The sequence below is a fragment of the Cetorhinus maximus genome, chromosome 4 (genome assembly GCF_964194155.1).
Source record: "Cetorhinus maximus chromosome 4, sCetMax3.hap1.1, whole genome shotgun sequence".
Classification (NCBI taxonomy): domain Eukaryota; kingdom Metazoa; phylum Chordata; class Chondrichthyes; order Lamniformes; family Cetorhinidae; genus Cetorhinus; species Cetorhinus maximus.
In genome coordinates this window covers 44,321,400-44,347,637 of record NC_135882.1, presented here as the reverse complement: position 1 = coordinate 44,347,637, position 26,238 = coordinate 44,321,400, and the positions used below count along the sequence as shown (strand labels likewise).

Sequence of the window (26,238 nt, the reverse complement as noted above, 5' to 3'; positions counted from 1 at the left end):
ATTGTTTTAAGTTCCTCCCTCCCTTTCACCTCCTTGATTCACAATTATTTCTGGGTTATTTGCATCCTCTGTGGTTAAGTGGGCCTTGTATATTGAGGACAGGCTTTGGGGAGTCATGAGGTGATCACAGAATTCCCAGCCTCTGATCTGCTGTAGTTACAGTATTCATGTGGCTGGTCAAATTGTTTTTTGTTAACCTCCCAGATGTTGATAGTGGGGGATTCAGCGATGGTAATGCCATTGAGGAGAGATGGTTAGATTCTCTCTTGTTGGAGATGGTAATTGATGGCGCATGTGGCATGAATGTGACTTGCCACTTATTAGCCCAGGCCTGAACGTTGTGCAGGTCTTGCTGCATGCAAGTACGGACAGCTTCAGTGTCTGAGGAGTTGCAAAAGGTACTGAACAAACATCAGTGAACATTCTACTTCAGAACTTATGATGGAGGAAAGGTGATTTATGAAGCAGCTGGAGATGGTTCGGCTGAGGACATTACCCTGAGGAACCCTTGCAGCAATAACCTGGGCCTGAGGTGGTTGATTTCCCAGAAGCACAATCACCCTCCTTTGTGTTAGATATGACTCCCTCCTGATTACCTCTGAATCAATTTTACTTTGGTTCCTTGATGCCACATTGTATCAAATGCTGCCTTCATGTTAAGTCCAGTTACACTCAGCTCACCGCATGCTGTGATGATGGCGGTGGTGGAGAAGGGCCAAGATTAAATTTCCAAATCAATGCATTATGGGAATATGGTGCCAGTGTAATTTGGTGAGGATGTGAATAATAGATGCTGGGACCTAATATGGAATGCTAAGTGAAACAGAACATAAAGGTACTGTATATAACCTGCAACATTAAGAATTCGGAAAAAAAATACTCCGCATTCAAATTTATAACTAAGTAAATGTTGAGGCACTGTTTAGCTGTGCTATTAACCTATCTACAGCTTATGAGAGTGACCTCTGGAAAGAAATACAGTGGTTAAATTAACCTAAAATGATCAAAATTAATTTTTTTTTCACTGAAAAAACCTGCATTTATTTTTGTGCTTCTTATGAAGGAGCTAAGCTGTTGTGTTGCTGGGGTGCACTGAGAATTTGTTTGTTCACTGACTTTGAGGGCAGCCAGTTACGATAGTGTCTCTAAGGCAGTGAAATGTTACAGGTATAGGGCAGGACTCTCTGCATAAGGCTAGTTGCTCTAGCGGTTCCAAGGCAGAGGATGGCAATTACCGAAGCAATCCCAAACTAGTTTGCCTGTATTTAGAACAATGTTCAAAAAGTCAAGGGAAATGAAAATTCACCATCACTGTTTTTTTGCTGGTGATTGAAGTTAAAATTATTCCCGATATGTTTAGTATGTACATTTTGTGCATTACTGACATAGTTGTGACACATTGGGTTTGTTCATACTTGTTACTGAATCTTAACATAGCGCTGAAAATGTACTACTTCTGTTAAGTGCAGAAAAGATTTGACAATAGCAACACAGGTTAGCTTTTTATAAAATTTATAATTGGAAACTATAATACCCAAACTATGAGATCATAGTTTAGAGAATTTTAACTACTGTACTGTGTTTTTATAATTTCTTGCATTTGATTGCAGCCCTTGCGAGTTTGGGATATGAAAAGAGCTGTGTATCGTTCAACATTGGAGCTCTTGCCAGCCAGATTGCAGCAGAGCAGAACCTGGAGAATGATGAAGGGTTGAAAGCAGCAGCTAAGTATTACCAGGTATGCAGACTTCCCTTTTATAAAATCTGTTGTCATATTTTTCATTCGTATTTTTTTTTGTTGGTAGTCTCACTCTCTTGCTACGAAGCTTCATACCAAGTTTCTTCCTGACATATTTTTGCTCCTTTTCCTCATCAGCCTCTCCATTGGTGGACTTCTCACTTTTGATAAATTTCAGCTGGAGCTACTTGGTCATCTTCGCCTTTATGCCCTTGTATCTTTTACTCTCACCCATCTTGTTATCCCCTCTGCTGGATCCCCATCTTCAGTTCCTCGAGTCCAAGTGGTGCAATCTTAGAATCAAGGAGTTTTTCGGGACAGAAGGAGGTGATTTGGGCCATCATGCCTGTGCAGGCTCTTTGAAAGAGTTATCCAGTGTGTCTCACTTGCCTGATCTTTTCACTTAACCCTGCAGTTTCCTCTTATTGTACTATTTATTCCATTCCTTTTTAAAAGCTGCTATTAAATCTATTTTCTTTGCGCACTCATGCAGTGTGTCCACATCATAATGATTTGCTACCTTAAAAAAAATCACCATTTCACCTCCTGGTTCTTTCGTCAATTACCTTAAATCTGTGACCTTTTAACCTAATAGTGTGATCACTATTTTTCAAAAGCTCCCCCAGACTTAGATCCAACACTGCTTCCTTAAAAAAATAAAATGCTCCCTTAAAAAAATAAAATGCTGCAGATGCTGGGTATCTGAAATATAAACAGAAAATGCTAGAAATATTCAACAAGCCAGGTAGCAGCTGTGCAGAGAAAAACTGAGTTAGCAGTTCAGTTTGATGACCTTGCTTGTTGGAATGGAAACATGCTGATCAAGAATGTTCTTATGTACACAGTTCAGGAATTCTTCCCCCTCTTTGCCCTTTGCATTGTTTTTTTCCTACTCTCTTCCTATTGTCCTTGCATCTCTTTGAAGTCCACTTGCAAATTTGCTCATTTACATCCTTCCCATTGTTTGGTGGCCTGTAGCTTACGCCAACTAATAGTTCCCCTTTTCTTGAAGTCTACCCAAATCACTTCAGTCTTTGAACCCTCAAGCACATCATCCTTTCCAGGGATGTAACCACAGCTTTGATCAATACTGCCATTCCCACTCCTTCCTTTTCTTCCCTTCTCTACTCTTTCATGAATACGTTGTAGCCAGGGATACTATGTTTGCATTTCTTGCCTGGTTTGAACCAGATCTTTCTTATTGCCAAGATCTCATAATGCCATGTGGCATCTTGAACCTGCAGCCCTCCAACCATACTGGCAGTGCTCTGTGCACTTATGCATGACAAAGTTACCTGAATCTGCCTTTTATTTCTCCCCAAGGTAAAAGCCAAGTACTGTGGATGCTGGAAACCTGAAATAAATACAGCAGTGGTGGAAATACTCAGCAGGTATGCCAGCATCTTTGAAGAGAGAAATTGAGTTGATGTTTCGAATATGACTGAAGAAGAGTCACTTTTGACTCTCAACGTTTACTCTGTTTCTCTCTCCACAGATGCTGCCGGACCCAAGTATTTCCAGCAGTTCTGTTTTTGTTTTTATTTTTCTCTGCTGTTTGATATTTCATTTCTGAACTGATTATTGCATTGCTCTTGTCTTTCAGGACCCCTGTTCACCTTGTTTCCCCTCTTTGCTTCACCCTTGTTCAACTCCCCAACCAATTTATTGTAAACTCGAAAAAATCAGACACATCATTCGTTTAGTCATCCATCACCAAATCTAGCTGCACCAATGAAGTAGTTACCTACTGTTACTTGATGTTTGAGGATCATCCTGGAATGTGAAAATAACCTCGGCCAATCCTCCTTTGAAGCTGCGCAGCCCTTTGGCCAAAAGTCCCCACACAAGTCAACCCCTTTAAATTCCCGGGTGTGTGGCTGTGCAAAAGAATCTAAATTGCTTGAGTGCTCAAAAAATACGAAGGAGTGTTGCCCTTGGCTCCTTTTTGCCACTCAGCCATCTAGTTGAACTGCTCTCCTGTGCACCCTCCATCATGACCTCAGACAATAATTCTGAGGAGCTTATGAACTTCTTGTCAATAAGAATGAGGTTAGTTGCCGATGTCAAATCCTCCCCTTCCCCCATCTGTAACTTGCATCTTTTTCAAGTTTCTCCCCTCATCAGTGTCAGAGAATCATAGAATGGTTCCAATACAGAGGAAGCCATTTAGCCCATCTCTGAGAGCAGCTCAGATCCTATTCCCCTGCCTTTTCCTTGTAGCCCTGCAAATTTTTTCTCTTAACATAATTATCCAATTCCTTTTTAAAAGCCATGATTGAATCTGTCTGTACCACAATCTCTGGCAGTGCATTCAAGACCATGACCACTTGCTGCATAAATGCTTATTTTTCATCTTGTTTTTGGTTCTTTTGCCATTCACCTCAAATTAATCCCCTCTTGTTCTCGACCCTTCTGCCACTGGGACCAGTTTCTCATGATCTACTGTGTTGAAGACCCCTCATGATTTTGAACTCCTTTACCAAATCTTCTCTCAAACTTCTCTCAGGACAACAGCCCCAGCTTCTCCAATCTATTCACATAACTGGAATCATTCTCGTGAATCTTTTCTGCACCCTCTCTAATTCTTTCACATCTTTTCTGAAGTGAAGTGCCCAGAATTGAACATACTGGTCCAGTTGGGTGGAACCAGTGTCTCATAAAGGTTCACTATTACTTATTTGCTTTTGTACACTCTGCTTCTGTTTATAATGGCAGAATTCCATATGCTTTTTCAACCAGTTTCTCAAACTGCCCTATCACTTCAATGATTTGTGTACATATACTCCCACACCCTTCTGCTCCTTGCACCCTCTGTAGAATTCTATGCTATATTGCTTCCCCTCATTCTTCCTACCAAAATGTATTATTGATGCATCCTTGCATTAAATTTAACTTGCCGCATGTCTGCCTATTCCAGCATCCTGCCTGTCCTCTTTAAATCCATCACTATCCTCCTTGTAGTTTGCAATACTTCCAAGTTTTCTTATTTGCAAATTTTGAAGTTGTGCCCTGTACACCCAAGTCCAGATCATCAATAAAGATCAAGAAAAGCAGCGGTCCTAATACTGACCCCTGTGGAACCCCATTGTCTGCCTTCCTCCAGTCTGACAAGTAACCATTTGCCACTATTGTTTACTGTCACACAGCCAACTTCATATCCATGTTTACTGCCCTTTTTTTTTCATGGGCTTGTTATGGCACAGCCGATGGTAAATGCTGAGTTGTTCAAATCCCAAAGGGAAACTTAAAATAACTGCCACAAATTGTTTTGCAATTTTTATAAATTTCGACATTCGTGCCTTTAATTTAGTAGTAATAAGATCACGAAGTCTTATAGGTTTTTGCAAAACTAGATTAAACATTTATTAATAAGAGAAATTTTAAGCATATACACATGTCTAGAAATTACTGGTATAATAACTTCTAAATCTCCTAATTAATCTAACTCCCAGTTGCACTTTCGTTAAGGCAACAGTCGGACCCATAGATTTTAAAAGACCCAGGCAAAGAAACATGATACCCTGACAATCCAATTCAAAGTGAGTTTTCTTAACTTTGGTTCTTTGCAGACAGCAACTTGAGATGTAGATGCTGAAGGCTTTTCACACTTGTTAGGTTTTAAAATGCCTACCCTTACACAGCCTTTGCTCCTTTATACATATTTTCCCCTTTGAATACAAATTCCCATTATTTCACTGTCTTTTGACGTTACCGTTTTGGTGGTAATAAAAATCTCTTAGTACTAACTTTACCAGTAATCTTTGGGAAAAATAAACACACTGTTTCTGAACTTCACCTGGCTAAGGTCACGCTTTTCACCCCTCCTTTGAAAACAATCTAATCTGCTTTATTTAAAAATGCAAATGTCCTTTTACACCTTACATTCTAAGCTTCCCCCATGTTTACATCAAAGCTTTCAGACCAGCTGCCTTTAATCCAATTAAATGCCTGTCGCACACATACAAACACACCACTGTTTTACAATAAATTCCAATAACCTTATATCTTCCTGACAGGCTTCAGCTTTACTGACAAGCCTGTTACGTGGCACTTCAGTTGCTGGCGTTCCTTGATTAACCCACATTTTTCCAAGTGACTGTTGATTTTGTCTCAGATTATTGTTCCTGAAAGCTTTCCCATACCAAAGTTTAAAATTACTAGACTGTAGTTGCTGGCCTTATGCTTATACCCGATTTTGAGCAAGGATGTAACATTTGCAAATCTCCATTACTTTGACACCACCACTGTATCTAAGGAGGATTGAAAGATTATGGCTATTGCCTCTGCAATTTTCACCTTCATTTCCCTTATTATCCTTGGGATGCATCTCACCTAGTCGTGGTGACTTAACTTTAAGTATAGCGAGCCTTTCTAATACCCCGTCTTTATCAACTTTTAGCCCACTCAATGCCTCAGTTACTTCCTCTTTCACTGAGTTCCGCAACATCTTCCTTGGTAAAGACAGATGCCAAATACTCATTTTGTACCTCAGTCATGCTCCTTGTCTCCATGCGTAAGTCCCATTTTTTGGTCCCTAATTGCCCCCAGCCCTCCTTTTGCAACCCATTTACTTTTATACGCCAAGAGAAGAATTTTGGGTTCCTTTTTTTGGCGACTGCCAGTCTCTTCTCAGACACTCTTTGCTTCTCATTTCTTTTTTCACTTCCCCTTTGACCATACATTATTCAGCCAGTTCTCACTTGCCTTATCAACTTGACATCTGTCATCGGCATGCTTTTTGGCTCATCTTTCTCTCGCGCTCGCGCGCTCCCCCTCCCTCTTTTATCTTCCTGGGTGCTGTGTTTTCCCCTTGTTGGAATATACCTCGATTGTCCCTGAATCATCTCCTCTTTAAAGGCAGCCAATTGTTCCATTGTATTTTTACTTGCCAATCGTGGCTTTTAATTTATTGGAGCCAGATCCATGTAATTGAAATTGGCCCTCCTCCAATTATTTATTTTTATTCTGGAATGCTCCTTGTCCTTTTCCATAGCTAACCTAAAGTTTACGATACAGTGATCACTGTCCCTATTCACAGGTGCACTCAGTATCTCTCAGTTTGCCATTTCTCAAACCTTGTGGTCAGGCACAGCATACTAGAGCCTTGCAATATCTTGTGCTGGGACCTGTCCATTTCATTTGTGATTAATACAGTGCTAGTATTATTGTTGATTCAAATTCTTCATCACTGTTATTTAGATTTTTGTCTTAAAGCTAGTTCATGTTTGAGAATGCTAATCACCATCAGTTCAGGCAGCCACAACACATAGTGAGGATTATTTGTACCAATGTGTTCTGTAGTTCTGAGATTATGAGCATTGCAAGATTCTCAAGAAGTTGAGCTAATTGTCTTTGAAGTTTGATTCCTCGTATTATTTCCCAGTGGAGTATAAGAACCCACCTATACAGAACAAGGTTTCCACCATTCTCCATTGAGGGACCTGAAAGCTGGATCATGTAGTGTAAGATTCTAAATGAGGAGCATTCTGCAGATATAAATCGCGAGTGGTTGAAATGAAATTTGTACACTGAATAGATATTTGTCACTGTTTAGATTATTGTGGTCCAGGGAACCAATCTGCTATAGCAACCACCAGTTGGGTAACAGGCTCATAGAATAGTTACAGCATTGAAGGAGGCCATTATGTCTCTGTTGGCTCTCAGCAACAGCAACTGAGCTAGCTCCATTCCCCTGCCTTTTCCATGTAGCTCTGCAAACCTTTTCAGAGAATTTCCCAGTTGCCAATTGGAAGCCACGATTGAACCTGCCTTCACCCCACACTGGAGCAGTGCATTTCAGGACCCTAACCCGGGGTTACAGAACTGTGGGTTGTGACCCCTGTTGAGGTCACAGGATGATCATTTGGAGTGGTGTGCTCTGAGGCAGTAGTGGAGACCGTCTAGTGGAGACTCTCCTCAGATTGACACTGAGGGTTTGTTGCATGTGCGTGCATGCATGATGCTTAGGTCTGGGGCGTTGGGGGCTAAGACATCACTCTGTATTTTTATAAAATATTTCTATAAAAAATCCTGGCTAATCTGTAAGATTATTTTTTACAACTGGACGAAGGCTTTAACTAACTGAAGCCGTGACTCACTATGACTTGCACAAAAGGAATTTTTGGCCTTCAGAACAACAGCAATGTGTTATCTCTAAAGAAATGCTAATGCCCCAGGTGACTACTGAGATCAAAGCCCCAGGACTTGTATAAAGGCTCTTTAAATTTCCAAGGCCAGGCCCCTGGCCAATGGAGGCCGTCTGTGAGGACGAGGGGACCCGGAATCCTCTGAATTTATGAAAGGTTGATATGGTAACCATCTCAAGAACCCGGACCAGGAATATACATCCTTTGCCCAAACCAAAGTGGCGAAGTGGGAGTCATGCCACGTGACACCCTCCCCCAAAGCAAACTGCTAGAACATGCAATATTGCCTTGTGGAGCTAAAAAAAAAAGGCAGACTTACATTTTCCATCTAGCAGGCAGCAGCAGAACAAGGGCTCTGTCCAGGCTTTTGAATACCTAACTCCCCGCCCACAATGTTTTGTACTGGAACCTTCGACCTTGCTGTACCGGCGCTTACAAGACTAATTCACCCCGACGGGCCGATCTCATCGTTTGTTATCTCCACTGGAAAAGTGGATTATTTAGCATCTGTCTTCAGCCTGTTGAATCTGAAAGAATACACCATTTGACTTTGATTGTGCCCTCTGGACTCATGAAACAATAATTCTTATTTGTCTGTGGTCTTTGCCCTGTACCTCTTTTATTGGGGCTATGTGACACTATCACACTTCCATGTTTTCAGTGTGTGTAAAAATAAAGTAATCCTTGTAGTTAATTTTTTAAATTCATTCATGGGATGTGGACATCACTGGCTAGGCCAGCATTTATTGCCCATCCCTAATTGCCCTTGTTCAGAGGGCATTTAAGAGTCAACCACATTGCTGTGGGCCTGGAGACGCATGTAAAAGGCATCAGTGAACCAGTGGGTTTTTACAACAATCGACAACGGTTTCATGGTCATCATTAGACTTTTAATTCCAGATTTTTATTGAATTCAAATTCCACCATTTGCCGTGGTGGGATTCAAACCCAGGTCCCCAGAGCATTACTAATCCAGTGACAACACTACTACGCCATTGCCCCCCGCACCCCATTTATACCACAGGGCAGATTTTGAACGATGCAATGCATGCATGTTTTTCAAGTGGTAAACAGATTTGCAACTATGTCAGCCTGAACATAGGAAAAGGTCAATACTGGGCAGCAATGCTGAAGGCTCATTACTGGCCTGTGCACATCAGCCAACATCTCAGTCCAGCCACAGCACAAGCTCAAAATGATATCTAATAGCGGTTACTTTATTCAGCTGTTGAGCTTTGACCTGTGGTACCAGTCACTCTTGGGAGTTCCATCTTGCTTGCAAAGTGAATTGCCAAAAAAAGGAATTTGTACCTCAATTAACTTAGTCGCATGCACTGTTCAATGCACTTATCTCGAGTTTGCTATGGACTTATTCAGAGAGAATTGAATCACACCAAAACTGAGAGGTATGGAAAATACACTACCACATGTAAAAGGGGAAATCAAAAATGAAAAACATCTTTCTGTTCATGGAAGGGCGGTGAAAGGAGAAATCAGGGCTGTTTAAATTAAAACCCCCTCCTGTCTGTAACTGGTCCCATCAGAGTCTTCAAACCAGTTGTATAGTAAACCACTGGACCCCACCGAACAACTCGTCCAGCCCTCCTCAACAACTATTTCCAGCTCCCCCAAACCTCTGATCTCACTCTGGGGTTGCACCAATGTTCAAGAATTGAAAAGGGACCACAATAGGGAAAAGTTTTGGAAGCACTGTCCTGCCCACTCACTGTGAAGAAAACATTTTCCTCATGTCATCTCTGGTTCTTTTTCCAATCACTTGAAATTGGTGTCCACTGGTTCTCAACCCTTCCACCAATGGGAACCAGAACCATGGGCCTGAAACTTTCAGTCAGCAGGGGCGGTTGCAGAACTGATCGCCACCCGCGATTGGCTCTGCGCCGCCATTTTACACAGCCGGGCCAATTAAGGCCCGCCCAGCATAAGATGTGAGCTGTAGCACTCAGCGCTACCTGTGCGGGCTGCCTCGGAGATTGAAGTGGTTTTCAAATAAATAAATGGATTGAAAACTTACTTAAATGTCCCCTCATGTGACTGGGACATAATTTTATATCTCATAAAATTTTAAAATTTATTTAATAAAAGCTTTAGGAAACCTCACCCCGCTCATGGATGAGGTTTCCTAAAAAAACTTGAAGGCCTCCTGGCATTTTCGCCTGCTCACCAACCTTAAGGTTGGACAGGCAGAATTAATAATTACATTAATTACTTCCTTAATGGCCTTAATAGGCTGTTTAAATATCAGCGGGCATGCAGCTGACTCTGGTGCACGCCCCAAGTCATTTTGCACGCTGGCGTGTCAGGCCCGCCCCCACACGCAGACTGAAAAATCCTGCCCATGGTCTTTGACCAGGCCAGTTTTTTCCATAAATAGTCCTTTGGGTTTTTCTCTGCCAGATACTCATGTGGTGCTTGCCAGATATATATTTAGTGAACTGCTGGTTGGCACCAGACAGCTTTAAGAAGCACTCGGAAAGTTTTTCAGTAGTCGTCTCAGACATGATGCAGAACTCATGTCTCCAACCAAGAATTATTTCTCGAGAAACTAAAGGTTGGAATGAGCAGCCTGGTGATAGGACGCAGATCTCTGCCCAGGCTCCTCCTCGGTCACCAAACATTGACTTGGCACGAACCTCCCTAAAACCGGTAGAAACTCCAGTGGAGGACTGCATCTACAAGGGGGAATCCATGGCTAGGGCATTGGGAACAAAGATGGACATGGTTGTAAATGTATTGGATTTCTTCTAATAATGAGTGTTCATCTCCGGATACTGTGGAGAATAGAGATCTTTTTGTTTGACATTACTTGTTTTAGCTACAGGAAGAGGAAAATTCATAATCTTACTTTTGTTACTTCATATTTCAAAAAAGAACTAGAAATTTTGACTAAGTTTGAATTTTGGGGTCTTAACTTGATCATTCCAAAAGAGAATGGGAAGAGTGCCCTGCAGTCAGCATCGCGGTGAAGCAGTCTGGGAAGCGTGCCCTGCAGTCAGCATTGCGATGAAGCAGTCTGGGAAGAGTGTCCTGCGGTCAGCATCGCGGTGAAGCAGTCTGGGAAGAGTGTCCTGCAGTCAGCATCGCTGTGAAGCAGTCTGGGGAGAGTGTCCTGCAGTCAGTTCTTGTTGAAAATAACAAGAGTGACATCACAAGACAGCGTGAGAGGGCAGTGGAGAGATCAGAACCAGTGCGGGGAAGCTTCAAAAAGTGATATCAGCACAAAGGTGAGTGCTGATTGGTGAGTAGTGGGTAAGTGTTTTTCTCCAGTTTAAAATAGATTAAACTAATGAAAGATAAGGGTTCTAGTTTTTATTTGAAGTACATAAATAAGTAAACTGTTCTAACTCAATTTAACTGTATTTAAGGGTTTTTGTTTTACAGCTAGAGGCATGGCAGGGCAGCTCAGTCCTGTGTTATGTACCGCCTGCAACGTGTGGGAAGTCCTAGACGCTCCTTGCGCTCTGACCGACCATGTGTGCAGGAAGTGCCACCAGCTGCTTGAGCTCCGAGTTTTGGAGCTTGAGCGGCAGCTGGAGGCACTGAGGTGCATCCGTGAGGCTGAGTGTTTCGTGGATAGTACGTTTTTAGATGTGGTCACCCCACAGCTTATGGAAGTGCAGACAGAGGGGGAATGGGTGACTATCAGTCAGAAGAAAGGTGTCAGGCAGGTAGTTAGGAAATCCCCAGGGTGCATCTTGCTCGAGGACCGTTTCCCTGTGTTGGAAAACGGTGAGAGTGACGGTTCCTCTGGGGAGTGCAGCCACGCTCATGGCACTGTGAGTGGCTCAGCTGCACAGGGGGAGAGGAAAAAGAGGGGAAGAGCAAAAGTGGTAGGAGACTCGATAGTAAGGGGAACAGACCGGCGTGTCTGCGGCCATAGACGTGACTCCAGGATGGTATGTTGCATAGTGCCAGGGTCAAGGATGTCACTGAACAGCTGCAGGGCATTCTAAAGGGGGAGGGCAAACAGAAAGAGATTGTGGCACATATTGGTACCAACGACATAGGTAGAAAGAGGTCCTGCAAGCAGAATTTAGTGAGCTAGGAAACAGATTAAAAAACAGGACCTTAAAGGTAGTAATCTCTGGATTACCTCCGGTGCCACGCGCTAGTGAGTATAGAAATAGGAGGTTAGTCCAGATGAATGTGTGGCTGGAGAGATGGTGCAGGAGGGAAGGCTTTAGATTTCTGGGACATTGGGACCGTTTCTGGGGGCGGTGGAACCTGTACAAGGCGGACAGGTTGCACCTGAACCAGAATGGGACCAACACCCTTGCGGGGAGGTTTGCTAGTGCTCTTGGGGAGAGTTTAAACTAACTTGGCAGGGGGATGGGATCCTGAGAGGAGGTTCAGCAGGGGGAGATACACAGCCAAAATAGAAGAGAGAGCAAGTGAGCCTGGAAGACATAGAAATTATAGGCCAATTAAGGCAAAAGGTAGTTTGGCAAGGTTGGATGGCATTTATTTCAAAAGGAGCCTGATGAATAAGGCAGATGAGTTGAGGGCACAAATTAACACACGGAATTATGATGTCATTGCTATCACAGGGGCATTGTTGAGAGAGGGGCAGGATTGGCAGTTCAATATTCCAGGATGTAGGGTCTTCAGGTGAGACAAGGAAGGAGGTAAAAGAGGAGGGGGTATCGCAATATTGATTAAGGAATCAATTACAGCAGTAAGGAGGGATGACACCTTAGAAGGCTCCTCAACTGAAGCCATATGGGTAGAAAACAAAAACAAAAAAGAAGCAATCACATTGCTGGGAGTGTACTATAGGCCCCCAAACAGTCAGAGAGAAATAGAAGAGCAGATATGAAGGCAAATTTCAAAGAAGTGTAAAAATAATAGGGTAGTAATAGTGGCGGATTTCAACTTCCCCAACATAAACTGGGTTAGTCATAGTGTGATAGGTTTAGAGGGAGCGGAATTCTTAAAATGCATCCAGGAGAGCTTTTTAAGCCAGTACGTTGAAGGTCCTACAATAGAAGGGGGGCGGTCTTGGACTTAATTTTAGGGAATGAAGCCGGGCAAGTGGCAGAGGTATCAGTGGGGGAGCATTTTGCAGATAGTGATCGTAACTCCGCTAGATTCAAGGTTGTTATGGAAAAGGACAAGGATGGGCCAGAAATCGGAATTCTAAATTGGGGGAAGGCCGATTTTAATAAGATCAGATACGATTTGGCCAGAGTGGACTGGGAGCAGCTGCTTTTAGGTAAATCTGCATCAGAGCAGTGGAATTAATTCAAGATGGAAATAGGGAGAGTACAGGGCTAACATATTCCAGGAAAGACAAAGGGTGGGACCAACAAATCCAGGGAACCCTGGATGTCGAGGGATATACGGGATTCGATAAAGAGAAAAAAGGAGGCAGGTAAAGTAAAGGAAAATCCAAAGCTATTTTACAAGTGCATTAAGAGTAAAAGGATAAATAGGAAAAGAGTAAGGACCATAGTGGTAATTTGTGTGTGGAGCCGGAAGACGTAGATAGGGTTCTAAATGTATACTTTGCGTCGGTGTTCACAAGTGAGAGGGATGACGTGGGTATGGAAATCAGGCAGAAGGACTGTGATATAATTAAATAAATTAGTATAGAAAGGGAGGAGGTTCTAAGTGGCCTGACAGGCTAAAAAGTAGATAAATCTCCAGGCCTGGATGAAATGTATCCCAGGCTGTTGAGTGAGGCAAGGGAGGAGATAGCAGGGGTGCTGGCAATAATTTTCAATACCTCTCTGGCCACAGGAGAGGTGCCAGAGGACTGGAGGACAGCCAATGTGGTATCGTTATTCAAGAAGGGAGGAAGGGATAAACCAGGAAACTGCAGGCCTGTCAGTCTAACCTCAGTGGTGGGGAAACTATTGGAAGCAATTCTGAGGGACAGAATTAATCTACACTTGGAGAGGCAGGGATTAATCAAGGACAGTCAGCATGGTTTTGTTAAGGGGAGGTCATGTCTGATCAATTTGATTGAATTTTTCGAAGAGGTGACCAGATATGTAGATGAGGGCAATGCATTTGATGTAGTCTACTTGGACTTCAGCAAAGCTTTTGATAAGGTCCCACATGGGATACCTGATAACAAAGGTAAGAGCCCATGGGATCCAAGGCAATTTGGCGAATTGGATCCAGAATTGGCTGAGTGGCAGGAAGCAGAGGGTGATGGTCGAGGGGTGTTTTTGTGACTGGATGCCTGTGTCCAGTAGGGTTCCACAGGGATCAGTGTTGGGTCCCTTGCTGTTTATGGTATATATAAACGATTTAGACTTGAATGTAGGAGGGTTGATCGGTAAGTTCGCGGATGACATGAAAATTGGTGGGGTGGTAAATAGTGAGGAGGATAGCCTTAGATTACAGGAGGATATAGACGGGCTGGGTCAAATGGGCTGATCAGTGGCAAATGGAATTTAATCCGGACAAGTATGAGGTGATGCACTTAGGGTGGGCAGGACAAACAAGGAACGGGAATACATCATGAATGGTAGGACCCTGGGAAGTACTGAGGATCAGAGGGACCTTGGTGTGCATGTCCATGGTCCCTGAAGATAGCAGGGCAGGTAGATAAGGTGGTTAAGAAGGCATATGGGAAACTTGCCTTTATTAGCTGAGGCATAGAATATCAGAACAGGGAGGTTATACTGGAACTGTAAAAAATGTTGGTTGAGTCACAGCTAGAGTACTGCGTGCAGTTCTGGAATCCGCATTATAGGAAGGATGTGATTGCACTAGAGAGAGTGCAGAGGAGATTTCTCATGATGTAGCCGGGGCTGGAGAGTTTTAGTTATGTGGAGAGATTGGATAGACTGGGGTTATTTTCCCTGGAGCAGAGGAGATTGAGGGGCGATATGTTTGAGGTGTATAAAATTATGAGGGGCATAGATAGGGTAGACAGGAAGGAACTTTTCCCCATGGTGGAGGGATCAATAACCAGGGGGTGTAGATTTAAGGTAAGGGGCAGGAGGTTTAGAGGGGATGTGAGGAAGAATTTTTTCACCCAGAGGGTGGTGGGAATCTGGAACTCACTGCCTGAAAGGGTGGTAGAGACAGAAACCCTCATAACATTTAAGAAGTGTTTGGATCTGTACTTGCAATGCCATGGCATAGAAGGCTATGTGCTTAGTGCTGGAAAATGGGATTATAATAGGTACTTGTTTGACGGGTGCAGACACGATGGGCCGAAGGGCCTTTATCTGTGCTGTAGACCCCTATGACTCTGAGGTTCAAAATTTTAAGTAGGCGATCTGACTAACAAATTTGATTATAGCAGTCGATTTCAAAGACCTGCATTCGAAGATCTGGTTTATAAAAAAACCATTGACTATTGAAAGACTCTACTGCTAGCGCTATTTCTTTTGATGTTAACGTCGAGAGTAGTTGAATTCAGTTTCACATTTCCTCTCTGCTGGATGATTGAGCTTCCTTCCACATCTCTTCCAAAATGCTGTTCTGATAAGTTCTTTAGCTCTAAAATGTCTGCAATGTGAGGTGAATTTTGAGAATTTCCACCAACAACCAGCTCAAGCGCTGTATTTGATAGAGGGCTTCTTTCAGCCCTGGCTCAAAGATTTATATTCATCCAATTCTGTTATCTAGGATTCTGATGCCAAGTTCTTAGGCTACTAATGGCCAAATTTGTGCTACCCTGAGAGAAAATTTGGACTGAATTCTTTCCAGCAGTGAATATTGACTGACAATACTCGGTCGACCAGGGAACTTCTGATGCCAAAAATGAGTAAATATTTACATGTCTTGTGGAGAGAGGCAGCAGTATCAGCCTCATATCTTGTACTCGTGACTAACATCCTACTGCTAAGGATAGTGAGCTGTACTAGTTTGGGTGGGGATGAGGTCTTCTAACCTTGAAAATATGATTTCTCATGTAGCTTTTGACATGTCAAATCTAGTTTTGTGCCTCAAGGAGGAGGTCCTTGAGGTTTGTGGTGAGGAATTGGCCATATGATGGTTATCAGCTACATCTGGAGAGCCTGAGTCATTCTTGTCTCTTGATTTTGTGCAGATTTGAATTTTTTTTAACAGGTTCTGCTTTTTCCGCTAAGCACCTCGAAGATGCATAGGCTAGTCGCTAGGGTAACATACTGCTTTCGGAATAGACTCTGAATACAGTTGGTTTGATGCCTCTTCCAAAAATGCCACTCGTGACAACATACCAAATTAAGCAGTTACTTTGGAGAACTTGCTTGTCCCTTAATTTCATTCATAGCTTGAACCTGTAATTGAATAAGGGAAAAGAATCATGTTACCCCCATTTAAGGTGGTTAATAGCTTTTGTGTAAAGCATTTCTAAGTACTAATACCTTCCAAAGGACGCAATGACTTGGATTTACAGTATCAGTATGTTTAACAGTACAAACTTTGCCTTTTTAGGGTGGCTTCCTGTACATTTCGTTAGTTTAGCAGTAGCCATACAGGAGCCATAGTTAATTCAACATTAGGTTTATTTCAGCTCTTCCTACGTTTTACTTAATCCATGCAAATGATGCATTTTTGTGTGAGCATGTTACATACCGACTTTGCACGCATTGCAGATCCAATCTGTTGATCCTTTTGCCTTGGGTTTTTTGTTCCACTTTTTGAAAGGCATGGACTTAAGTTTATGAAGTCCTCTTCAATCAGGCATGCCAAAATAAGTTAAGAGCAAAATACTGCGGGTGCTGGAAATCTGAAATAAAAACACAAAATGCTGGAAAAACTTAGCAGGCCTGGCAGCATCTGTGGAGAGAGAAACAGAGTTATCGTTTCAAATCCAATATGACTCATCTTTGGAACTGTCCTGAAGTTTTCCGAAGAAGAGTCACATTGGACTCGAAATGCTAACTCCGTTTCTCTCTCCACAGATGCTGTCAGACTTGCTGAGTTTTTTTCTGTTTCGATGCCAAAATAAGAAATGTGCAAAACTGACCAACACTTTCATAAAAACTTTGAAAATTAGGGCTATTACACAGCAATAAATAGTAGCTGACTTGCACTTTAACTATAATGCAATAATATTGAAAAGGGGAAAATTACAAGTTCTGAAAATCTGAAAAAAGATACAACATGCTAGAAATGCACGATAGTTTGGTCAGTATTTGTGAAGAAAAAAGTTGCAGGTCGTAGTAAGATCCTAAGATGAGAAATAGGAGCGTAGTAAGATCCTAAGATGAGAAATAGGAGCAGGAGTAGGCCATTTGGCTCATCAAGCATGCTCTGCTATTCAATAAGATCATGGCTGATCTGACTGTGGCTTTAACTCCACCTACCTGCCTGACTCCATAACCTTTGACTCCCTCGTCGATCAAAAATCTGTCTCATGCGGCTAAGAATACATTCAATGACCCAGCCTTCACTGCTCTCTGTGGAAGAGAATTCCAAAGACTAATGACCCTCTGAGATAAGTTCCTCTTCATCTCCACCTTAAATGGGAGACGTCTATCTTAAACTGTGCCCCCTTGTTCTAGATTTCCCTACAAGAAGGAACATCCGCTCAAATGTCCCCTCAGAGTCTTACGTTTTACTAAGATCACCTCTCATTCTTCTGAACTCCAATGAGTTTAGGTGCAACCTGCTCAGCCTTTCCTCATAAGACAACCCCTTCACCCCAGGAATCAGCTGAGTGAACCTTCTCTGAACTGAGATATTAAATTTGCATTGTTCGTGAAAACTTGCTGCAAGCACAACACAAGATGCTGAATGGCCTTAACAATGGGGTCACTTAAGTATTACAGAACCTAAATTGGTTTAGGGGCACAGAATATAGCATCCTTTTTAAAGCTCTGGTGCAGTAAGTTACACCTTGGCATCATGTAAAGTTCTCTACTTTGGCTGTAATATTGAGAAAATCCTTAAATTACACAAGCAATCATGGGCCAAAGTTTCTAATTTCTGCCCAGATTTTTAATTTTCATTCATCAGTTGTGAATTGCAAATCTGTCTTGGAGAGAACCTAAACATGTTCATAAAAGGATCAATAAAAAGGGAACATTCTGGAAAAAAAACAGCTGATTGACATCTGTGAAGATCAACATGCTTCCAAATAGCCAGAAAAGTGGAATTTGATCAAAACACAATTTTAAATCCTGGAATCTAAATAAGGAATATTCAGTTACCACCAAACGGTAATCCTGATCGTCTGCTTGAAATCGGCTTTGTCCTCAGTCCTTGCTGGAAAGAACATTGGATTTGGGTTTGTGTCCTCATTTTCTTTCTCCTAGATCAAGTTCGGCATACCACTGTTAAGGCGAGTGCCCTTCACATGGACAATGTCATACACTTTTTTAACAAACATTTCAAAGGATCGTTGCCCCTTAGTGTTTACGAAGTCCCAATTCTGCCAACCCCAATTATGTGGGATTTGAGGACAATGAATCTTTTATTTCTCTAGCGGTCGTTAATGATTCCTTGGGGAAATGCATCTCCTGGTGTTATCCTGACCCATGCATCAGTTTGATTCTTGGGGCTGTGATGAGCAATTGACCTTGGCCAAGTTGATAAATTGACATCAGTGGCCCTCAGCTGTGAAGGTGGAAGCAACTTTCTTGGGTTCCTGCTACTGCTTTCTATTCATTCATCTCTGCTGGAAACGCTATCACATGGGTTCATGCATGAGGGAAAGCTATTTAATTGAGGTGCCAGGGTACATCATATCCCAATATTAGTCAGTGCCTTCAGATGAGAATGTTGTGGTAAAAGATTCTCCACTTGTGAAAAATCTCTGCAAACCATTTCCTGGTCAAGAGGGTAGCTACGCCTCATGATGAGGATTACAAACGGAGGCATTTGGTTTCAAATTTGCTTTTTCTCTTAAACTTTACCCATCTGTGGAGAGAAAGTAGTACTGTGAAATTTTATTTCGATGCCAAAGCTGAAATCGGGAGCTAGCTATGTAGGTTCTCTGCTCCAGTTCCACTTTATGCCACTCCTTGGTGTAATTCCTTTGTGCTTTTGTCATCCTAACACAGGGCTTCTCTAGATTTTAATTGGTGTTTTAAAAATTACGTTTGTAATATTTACTGCCAAGTAATTTGAGAATAGTTGTTGTTTCCTATGACCAAAGTCACAAGGTTAAAATGATAGTGCCCTCTAGTGTTTCAAGTGTAAATTACTTTGGAAAAATCATTGTCATTGCTGACAAGAGTTTAAATGTAAGATTTTAAAGTAATTATTCCTGCTCGTGTTGCTCAAGAACATGGAACATTCTTTCTGAAACTGTCATTACTTTTTTACCATGATGTAACTAGTTGTCCCCATCTGTTTTGCTGTTTGTCTTCTACTCTAGCTCTACATCTCTTCCTCTCAAATTTTATTTTCTCACAGGTGATTTTCTGTAAGTCATCAGTCCTTCCTTTTTATCTATCTGCTTCGCACTTCTGTTTTTGATTCTCTTTCCCTTGTTTATGTCTCGCACCTGTGACCCTTCATTATGTTACTCAATTTCTCTCTTCAGTGAGAGAGGCAGCAAGATGATCATAAGCTGGAAAATTCCTAGATTGTCAACTATCCCATATCATTTGCAAGCAGATTAATAGTTTCAAGCACTACTGATATGTAAAATACCTGAAACACTCTGGAGCTGTTTGTTTCTTTATGGTAGATTGGTGCATTTGTAGTGCATTGAATTGGCCTGAGCTTGAGCACTGAAGTGCTAACCTTGGAAATGGGAGTGGCCATTCAACTCATTGAGTCTGCCCTACCATTTAGTCAAATTATGAATGATCTTCAATTATCCACCAAGATAATAGCAAAATACTACGGATGCTGGACATCTGAAACAAAAACAGAAAATGCTAGAAAAACTCAGCAGGCCTGACAGCATCTGTGGAGAGATAAAAAACAAAGTTAACGTTTTGAATCCTTATGACCCAACGTTAACTTTGTTTTTTCCCTCTCCACAGATGCTGTCAGACCTGCTGAGTTTTTCCAGCATTTTCTGTTTTTGTTTCATTTATCCATCGTTGCTGTAGATCCCTTGATACCCTTGATAATCTATTAATCTCAGTATTGAAAGCTCCAATTGTTCAAGCCTTGCAGCTTTTTGGGGGAGACAAGTTCCAGATTTCTGCTGCCCTTTGTGTGGAAAAAGCCAGCTTCCTGATTTCCCTCCCTCACCTGTAATTTAAAGATTACTCTGACCGAAAGCAACGCTCAAAACAAATGAGTCAGGAACTTGTCACTTTACAAAATTCCTAACTGAAGTTTAATCCTGTGGACAGATGTTGGAAGAAGTAATCCATGTGTTTTTTTTGCCTTCACTTTAATAGCTTGCCAGTGGAGTTTTCCAGCACATTAAGGATACCGTGCTGTCAGCACTGAACCGAGAGCCCACTATGGACATCTCTCCAGATACAGTTGGAACCCTCAGTCTGATTATGTTGGCTCAAGCACAGGAGGTATTTTTCCTTAAAGCAGCAGCTGGTAAATATGAATCTTTATTTAAATGTTCTTTTTTCACACCCGTCCATTCTGAGGCTTGTACTGATGTTAGGATGTTAAGGAATTTCATCAATGTTAAATATATTTTCGACTAAGTTAATATTTTGGAATAATTTCAAAAGCAAAAAACCAGAAGCTGAAATTTAAATTTTAGTCTGTGTTCTTAAAGTTAAATGCTGTCGTGTGCAAATCAGTTTTATTTCACCTGGTGACATTCACTTGCTTTCAGTGTTTGACTTGACTTTTTGGCTGCGCAAATAAAAATGGTGCACCTTCCAAACACACAAGAAACGCTACCATGGACTCTTGTCTCAATGGCCTTGCTTTGTACTCAGTCCAGAATCATATGTTGCTAACATGCTTCCTGACCTAACTCACTTCTGCTTTTATTGCTCAGCTTTGCTACACCCAGGATCATGCATTCTATTATTTGAGAGTTCTCACTATTGTTTTTCCCTTTCTTTGTGGAACCAATTTCCTTTATGCTGGTGCATTTGTTTCAGTGCAACAGCTGACCCAATAAGCAGACATTTTTCTGCCACCACTCAGTGCTTAAACTTGCCAGCCCCTGCGTTCTGCAGATTGAGAACCAGGATATTGTAGTGTTAATGTATTCTATAGCCATTGCATGCAAAACTGGCATAGCATTGCATTTCATTAGCCTTGCTGGTCCAAAGAGAAATCTGATATTAAAATCTAAATATTTTCAAAATAATGGTGACGTTTTTGTATTAAGGAATTGAATTAATTAAATCTTAATACATTTTTCAACTTCAAATTTTAGCTTGTCCCTGTTCTTTATTGCAAAAAAGCCTTTCAACCAGTTAAAATGGTATCTTTCATGTCACAATAGTGTTTTTAACAAAATATGTGTCAAGGAGAGCAGTGGGGAGGATGAGAGAAGGTAGAGTCTTTAAGAGATACAGTTTAAGGCCTTTGGAGATGGTGGAAGAGTTAGCAAGGTGCATTTTAGGGAGAGAGTTGCAGAGTACCAGAGCACTGTCAATTAAGCTCTATCACTGACAGGGGAATTGGGGAAAGGAATGAAGGATTTGCAGCTAGTCAGGTTTAGAAGAGTGAAGTGACATCCTAGGGCTTGGAGCTTCAGAGAGTTGCTGAAGTGGGATGCATTAACCTCATGGAGGAACTTGATGCATTTATGAATTTTGAAGTGGACATGCTTGTGAACCAGTGGATCTCATTAAGGAGAGGATGCTAGGATGCAGTTTGTGGGGTTTTTGTAGGAGACAGCAAGGGAAGCCAGTGATTAGAGTTTGCAAAGTTGGATAGCAGAGTGCTTTTTTTTTAGAAAGTAGGCTTATAGAGAAAGCACTGTTTCATTAAGGAATTAGTTGCTGACCATTCTTATGGTTTCAGGAAAGGAAGTAAATTACTTTCACCTAGCTTTCTATTATCAGTCTTTTAAAAACAAGTGCTTAAAAGAGGCTGCCTGACCTGCTCAGTGTTTCTAGCATTTTCTGTTTTTATTTCAGATTTCCAGTATTTGCTGTATTCAGCTTTTCTTTTACTTAAAAGTTACTTTTTTAAAGAAGTGCGTTTGGGCTGGAATTTGCAGACCCCAGCATGTTTCCAGCAGGGGCACACATAAAACATGTCAGGTGGCTAACCCACCACCTTTCCACGCACCCCCCGAACTGACTCCCATAATGTCCTTGGTGTGTGGGTGTCAAAACTGGCAGCTTGCTCGCCATATTTGAATGAATAATTAAAGGTCAATTCGGCTCGTGAGCAAGCCTGTTGACTGGAAAATTTGCCCACGCCATAATAGAGTTGACATGGGCAGGTGGCTTGGAGTGGGAAGGCCATTTATTTGTGGCCTAGATGAGAAACCGCAGTGAAGCGGCGGTTGGGGGCGGGGGTGGGGGGCACCCTACCAAGATGTCACCACCCGTCTCCTTCCTTGGCCCAGAAATTCGCTTTCTGCAGCAGCTGTCACTCTCCTTTGTGATCTTTGCTGCATTCCTGACAGTACCTACTTTGGCACTACTGGGACTGCCAATTAGATTGGCTTGCAGCTCTTGAGGGCTGGACTTCCTCCCACTAAGGGGCAGAAATCCCACCCTTAGCTAGTTTAGCCCACCCCACGGTGTTATGGCTGTGGGCTCCTTTCCGGTGTGTCGGCTGCCGTCTGACCTTCCTTCAAATGCGGTCCTTTTTTTCATAGTATTCTATACATTAGTTGCTCCCTCTGTGTCTGGTTATACTATATGCAGTTACTTGCTTAAGCAGTGAATTAAATGAGGCAAAGCATTGGAAATTGTTTTTTTTTGTTCTGAGTCTGACTGTGGAGGCATTTTTTTATTTGAGAGTAAAGTTGAAAGACCAAAGCCCATAATGCTGGAACCACCAATGTTGAATCGAAAAAAAAGATGAAATGTGGCAATGATTAAGTTGCCAAGTTTGAAGATGATGAGAGATCCAAGTTTTGAGATCCTGAATTGAAATCGGAGGCTTAGTAAAAATCTTTATTTCAATACTCAGTGTTAAAAAGGTGGAAAAATATGCAGGGCAACATATTTGGGGCTTATAAGGAACAATGTAAAGGACCAAAGGTCTTGAAAATAGAGACAAGAAGGATTCTAACAGAGGAGTAAGTTGGAACCTGGCGGTGAAAGAGGAATTGCCCAGTGGATGTGTTTTCATGAATCCTGTTCAGGTTCCAAGATGCATTTGAATAACCCATATATATGGGAACAACGTTCTCCCCCTGCATTGGGTTTGTGTTGAATGCTAGGGAGGGACCTTGGGGCTGCTGGATAGAGAGAGTTTATGATACTCTGGGTAAAAGATGATCTGTTTTGGACTGTACCGGCAGACCGATCGTGTCAGCCTGTTCCTGCCCCACGGAACTCATTTCTTGCTATCTTGACTCCATTCTCTCTCCCCTTGTCCAGTCCCTTCCCACCCACATCCGTGATTCCTCTGACACCCTACATCATATCAACAATTTCCAGTTCCCTGGCCCCAAACGCCTCCTCTTCACCATGGACGTCCAATCCCTCTACACCTCCATCCCCCACCGGGATGGTCGGATGGCTCTCCGCTTCTTCCTCAAACAGAGGCCCGAACAATCCCCATCCACCACTACTCTCCTCCGTCTGGCTGAACTTGTTCTCACACTGAACAATTTCTCCTTAAACTCCTCTCACTTCCTCCAAATAAAAGGTGTGGCTATGGGTACCCGCATGGGCCCCAGCTATGCCTGTCTCTTTATGGGGTATGTGGAACATTCCTTGTTCCAGTCCTACTCCGGCCCCCTCCCACAACTCTTTCTCTGGTACATCGATGATTACTTCGGTGCTGCTTCATGCTCTCGTCTGGATCTGGAAAAATTTATTAATTTTGCTTCCAATTTCCACCCCTCCATCATTTTCACATGGTTCATCTCTGACATTTCCCTTCCCTTCCTTGACCTCTCTGTCTCAATTTCTGGTGATAGACTGTCCACCAATATCCATTACAAGCCTACCAACTCCCACAGCTACCTCGACTACAGCTCCTTACACCCCGCTTCCTGTAAGGACTCCATCCCATTCTCTCAGTTCCTTTGCCTCCGTCGCATCTGTTCTGATGATGCCACTTTCAAAAACAGTTCCTCCGACATGTCTTCCTTCTTCCTTAACCGAGGTTTTCCACCCACGGTGGTTGACAGGGCCCTCAACCGTGTCCGGCCCATCTCCCGCTCATCCGCCCTCACACCTTCCTCTCCCTCCCAGAAACATGATAGGGTCCCCCTTGTCCTCACTTATCACCCCACAAGCCTCCACATTCAAAGGATCATCCTCTGCCATTTCCGCCAACTCCAGCATGATGCCACCACCAAACACATCTTCCCTTCACCCCCCCCCGGCGGCATTCCACAGGAATCGTTCCCTCCGGGACACCCTGGTCCACTCCTCCATCACCCCCTACACCTCAACCCCCTTCCACGGCACCTTCCCATGCAACCACAGAAGGTGCAACACCTGCCTCTTTACTTTCCCTCTCCTCACCGTCCAAGGGCCCAAACACTCCTTTCAAGTGAAGCAGCATTTCACTTGCACTTCCCTCAATTTAGTCTACTGCATTCGTTGCTCCCAATGCGGTTTCCTCTACATTGGAGAGACCAAACGCAGACTGGGTGACCGCTTTGCAGAACACCTTCGGTCTGTCTGCAAGCATGACCCAGACCTCCCTGTCTCTTGCCATTTCAACACTCCACCCTGCTCTCATGCCCACATGTCTGTCCTTGGCTTGCTGCATTGTTCCAGTGAAGCTCAACGCAAACTGGAGGAACAGCACTTCATCTTCCGACTAGGCACTTTACAGCCTTCCGGACTGAATATTGAGTTCAACAATTTTAGATCATGAACTCTCTCCTCCATCCCCACCCACTTTCCAATTCCTCCCCTACCCACCCCCCCCCCCCGCCTTTTTTCCCCCAATAATTTATATAGATTTTTCTTTTTCCACCTACTTCCATTATTTTTAAATGTATTTCCATCCATTGTTTTATCTCTACCTTTTAGCCTTTTTTGATTCCTTCACCCCACCCCACCCCCACTAGGGCTATCTGTACCTTGCTTGTCCTGCTTTCTACCCTTAATTAGCACATTCCTTAGATAATATCACCACCTTCAACACCTCTTTGTTCTTTTGTCTGTGACATCTTTTGGTTATCTGCACCTATCACTGGCCCTCTATCCAGCTCTACTTGTCCCACCCCCCCTTAAACCAGCTTATATTTCACCTCTCTTCTATCTTTACTTAGTTCTGTTGAAGGGCCATTCGGACTCGAAACGTTAACTGTGCTCCTCTCCGCACATGCTGCCAGACCTGCTGAGTTTTTCCAGGTATTTTTGTTTTTGTTTTGGATTTCCAGCATCCGCAGTTTTTTGCTTTTATCTTTATGATCTGTTTTGTACTGCTTGCACCCTAACTAAGGTTTTATGAGCTTGAGTTCTAAGCTGCTTTCCAAATTATCTATGCATTTGATTACTAATGAACTGCTTAATTGATGAGAACTGTAACTTGACAACACACTGTGCATCCTTCCAACAGAATGTTATTTGAAGGCTGGAAGCAGGATTAAAGCAAGCAGCTAACAGAGTGAAAGAAACCAAATTGTGGAATTAATTTATTATTTTATTCGGAGAAGAGGACTGATGGCATTTTCCATTAGTTTGTGGCCACTAAAACGATATTGTTTATATGTACCGGCAAAATTCTAAATAATTTAGAAACTCTTGGGGAAAGATCTCCAGCAGTATAAGTTGTTTTCAGTTTATTGTTGTGCCTAGTTGGACGAACATTAGTTAGCAGCTTGCCATCCTGAATGTCAGCTTAGTTTTGAAATTAATTTCTAGGTATCTGGACTATGTTTATGGGTGACCTCTTTTTTTTTGAAGCCCATGTTGATAGGATGAAAAAGAAATTCTGATAATATTTAGAATCATTAAGTGATGCTGTGATTCTAGTTTGAAAGCCTGCTCTTGTTTGTTGCTTGGTTATTATTTCATTGTGCATTTTCTTCAGTGGGCTGATCAAATGAAAGGTTTAACCATTCTGTAACTCGCTGAGCAAATGCGATCTGTAATTTGTGCATTGTATACAACTGGATACATCTTAGAAAAAAACCAGGGTGACAGACCTCTGTCTCATGGGCTGCACGATGTCGGGCTTTGGGGACACGAGTATAAAGTTTATTCCCATGTTACCATGAATTTGTATATATCTGAACTTCCAGGTGATTGAGGTTGTAGCCACCTATTAAGCAAGAGTTTAATAATCCTTTACAAGCATAATAAGTAACACAAAGATGCACAATGCTAATGTGTCTGGACTTGAAGAGGCCAGTTTGTCAAGATTTGGATACTTCATGCAGCCCTAGGGCCACAAGTTGGCCAACGCTGT

The 26,238-nt window shown here is 42.4% G+C and overlaps 1 protein-coding gene across 2 annotated transcripts in view; it reads left to right on the top strand.

Annotated features, from left to right (window-relative positions):
- Window positions 1-26,238, top strand: part of pdcd6ip (programmed cell death 6 interacting protein) — a 140,334-nt gene that overhangs the window by 38,853 nt on the left and 75,243 nt on the right. For both annotated transcript variants that reach the window (XM_078540104.1, XM_078540105.1), the window contains exons 4-5: window positions 1,611-1,738; window positions 20,154-20,307. In XM_078540104.1, the coding sequence (XP_078396230.1) occupies window positions 1,611-1,738; window positions 20,154-20,307 (282 nt within the window). The remainder of the gene's footprint in view (window positions 1-1,610; window positions 1,739-20,153; window positions 20,308-26,238) is intronic.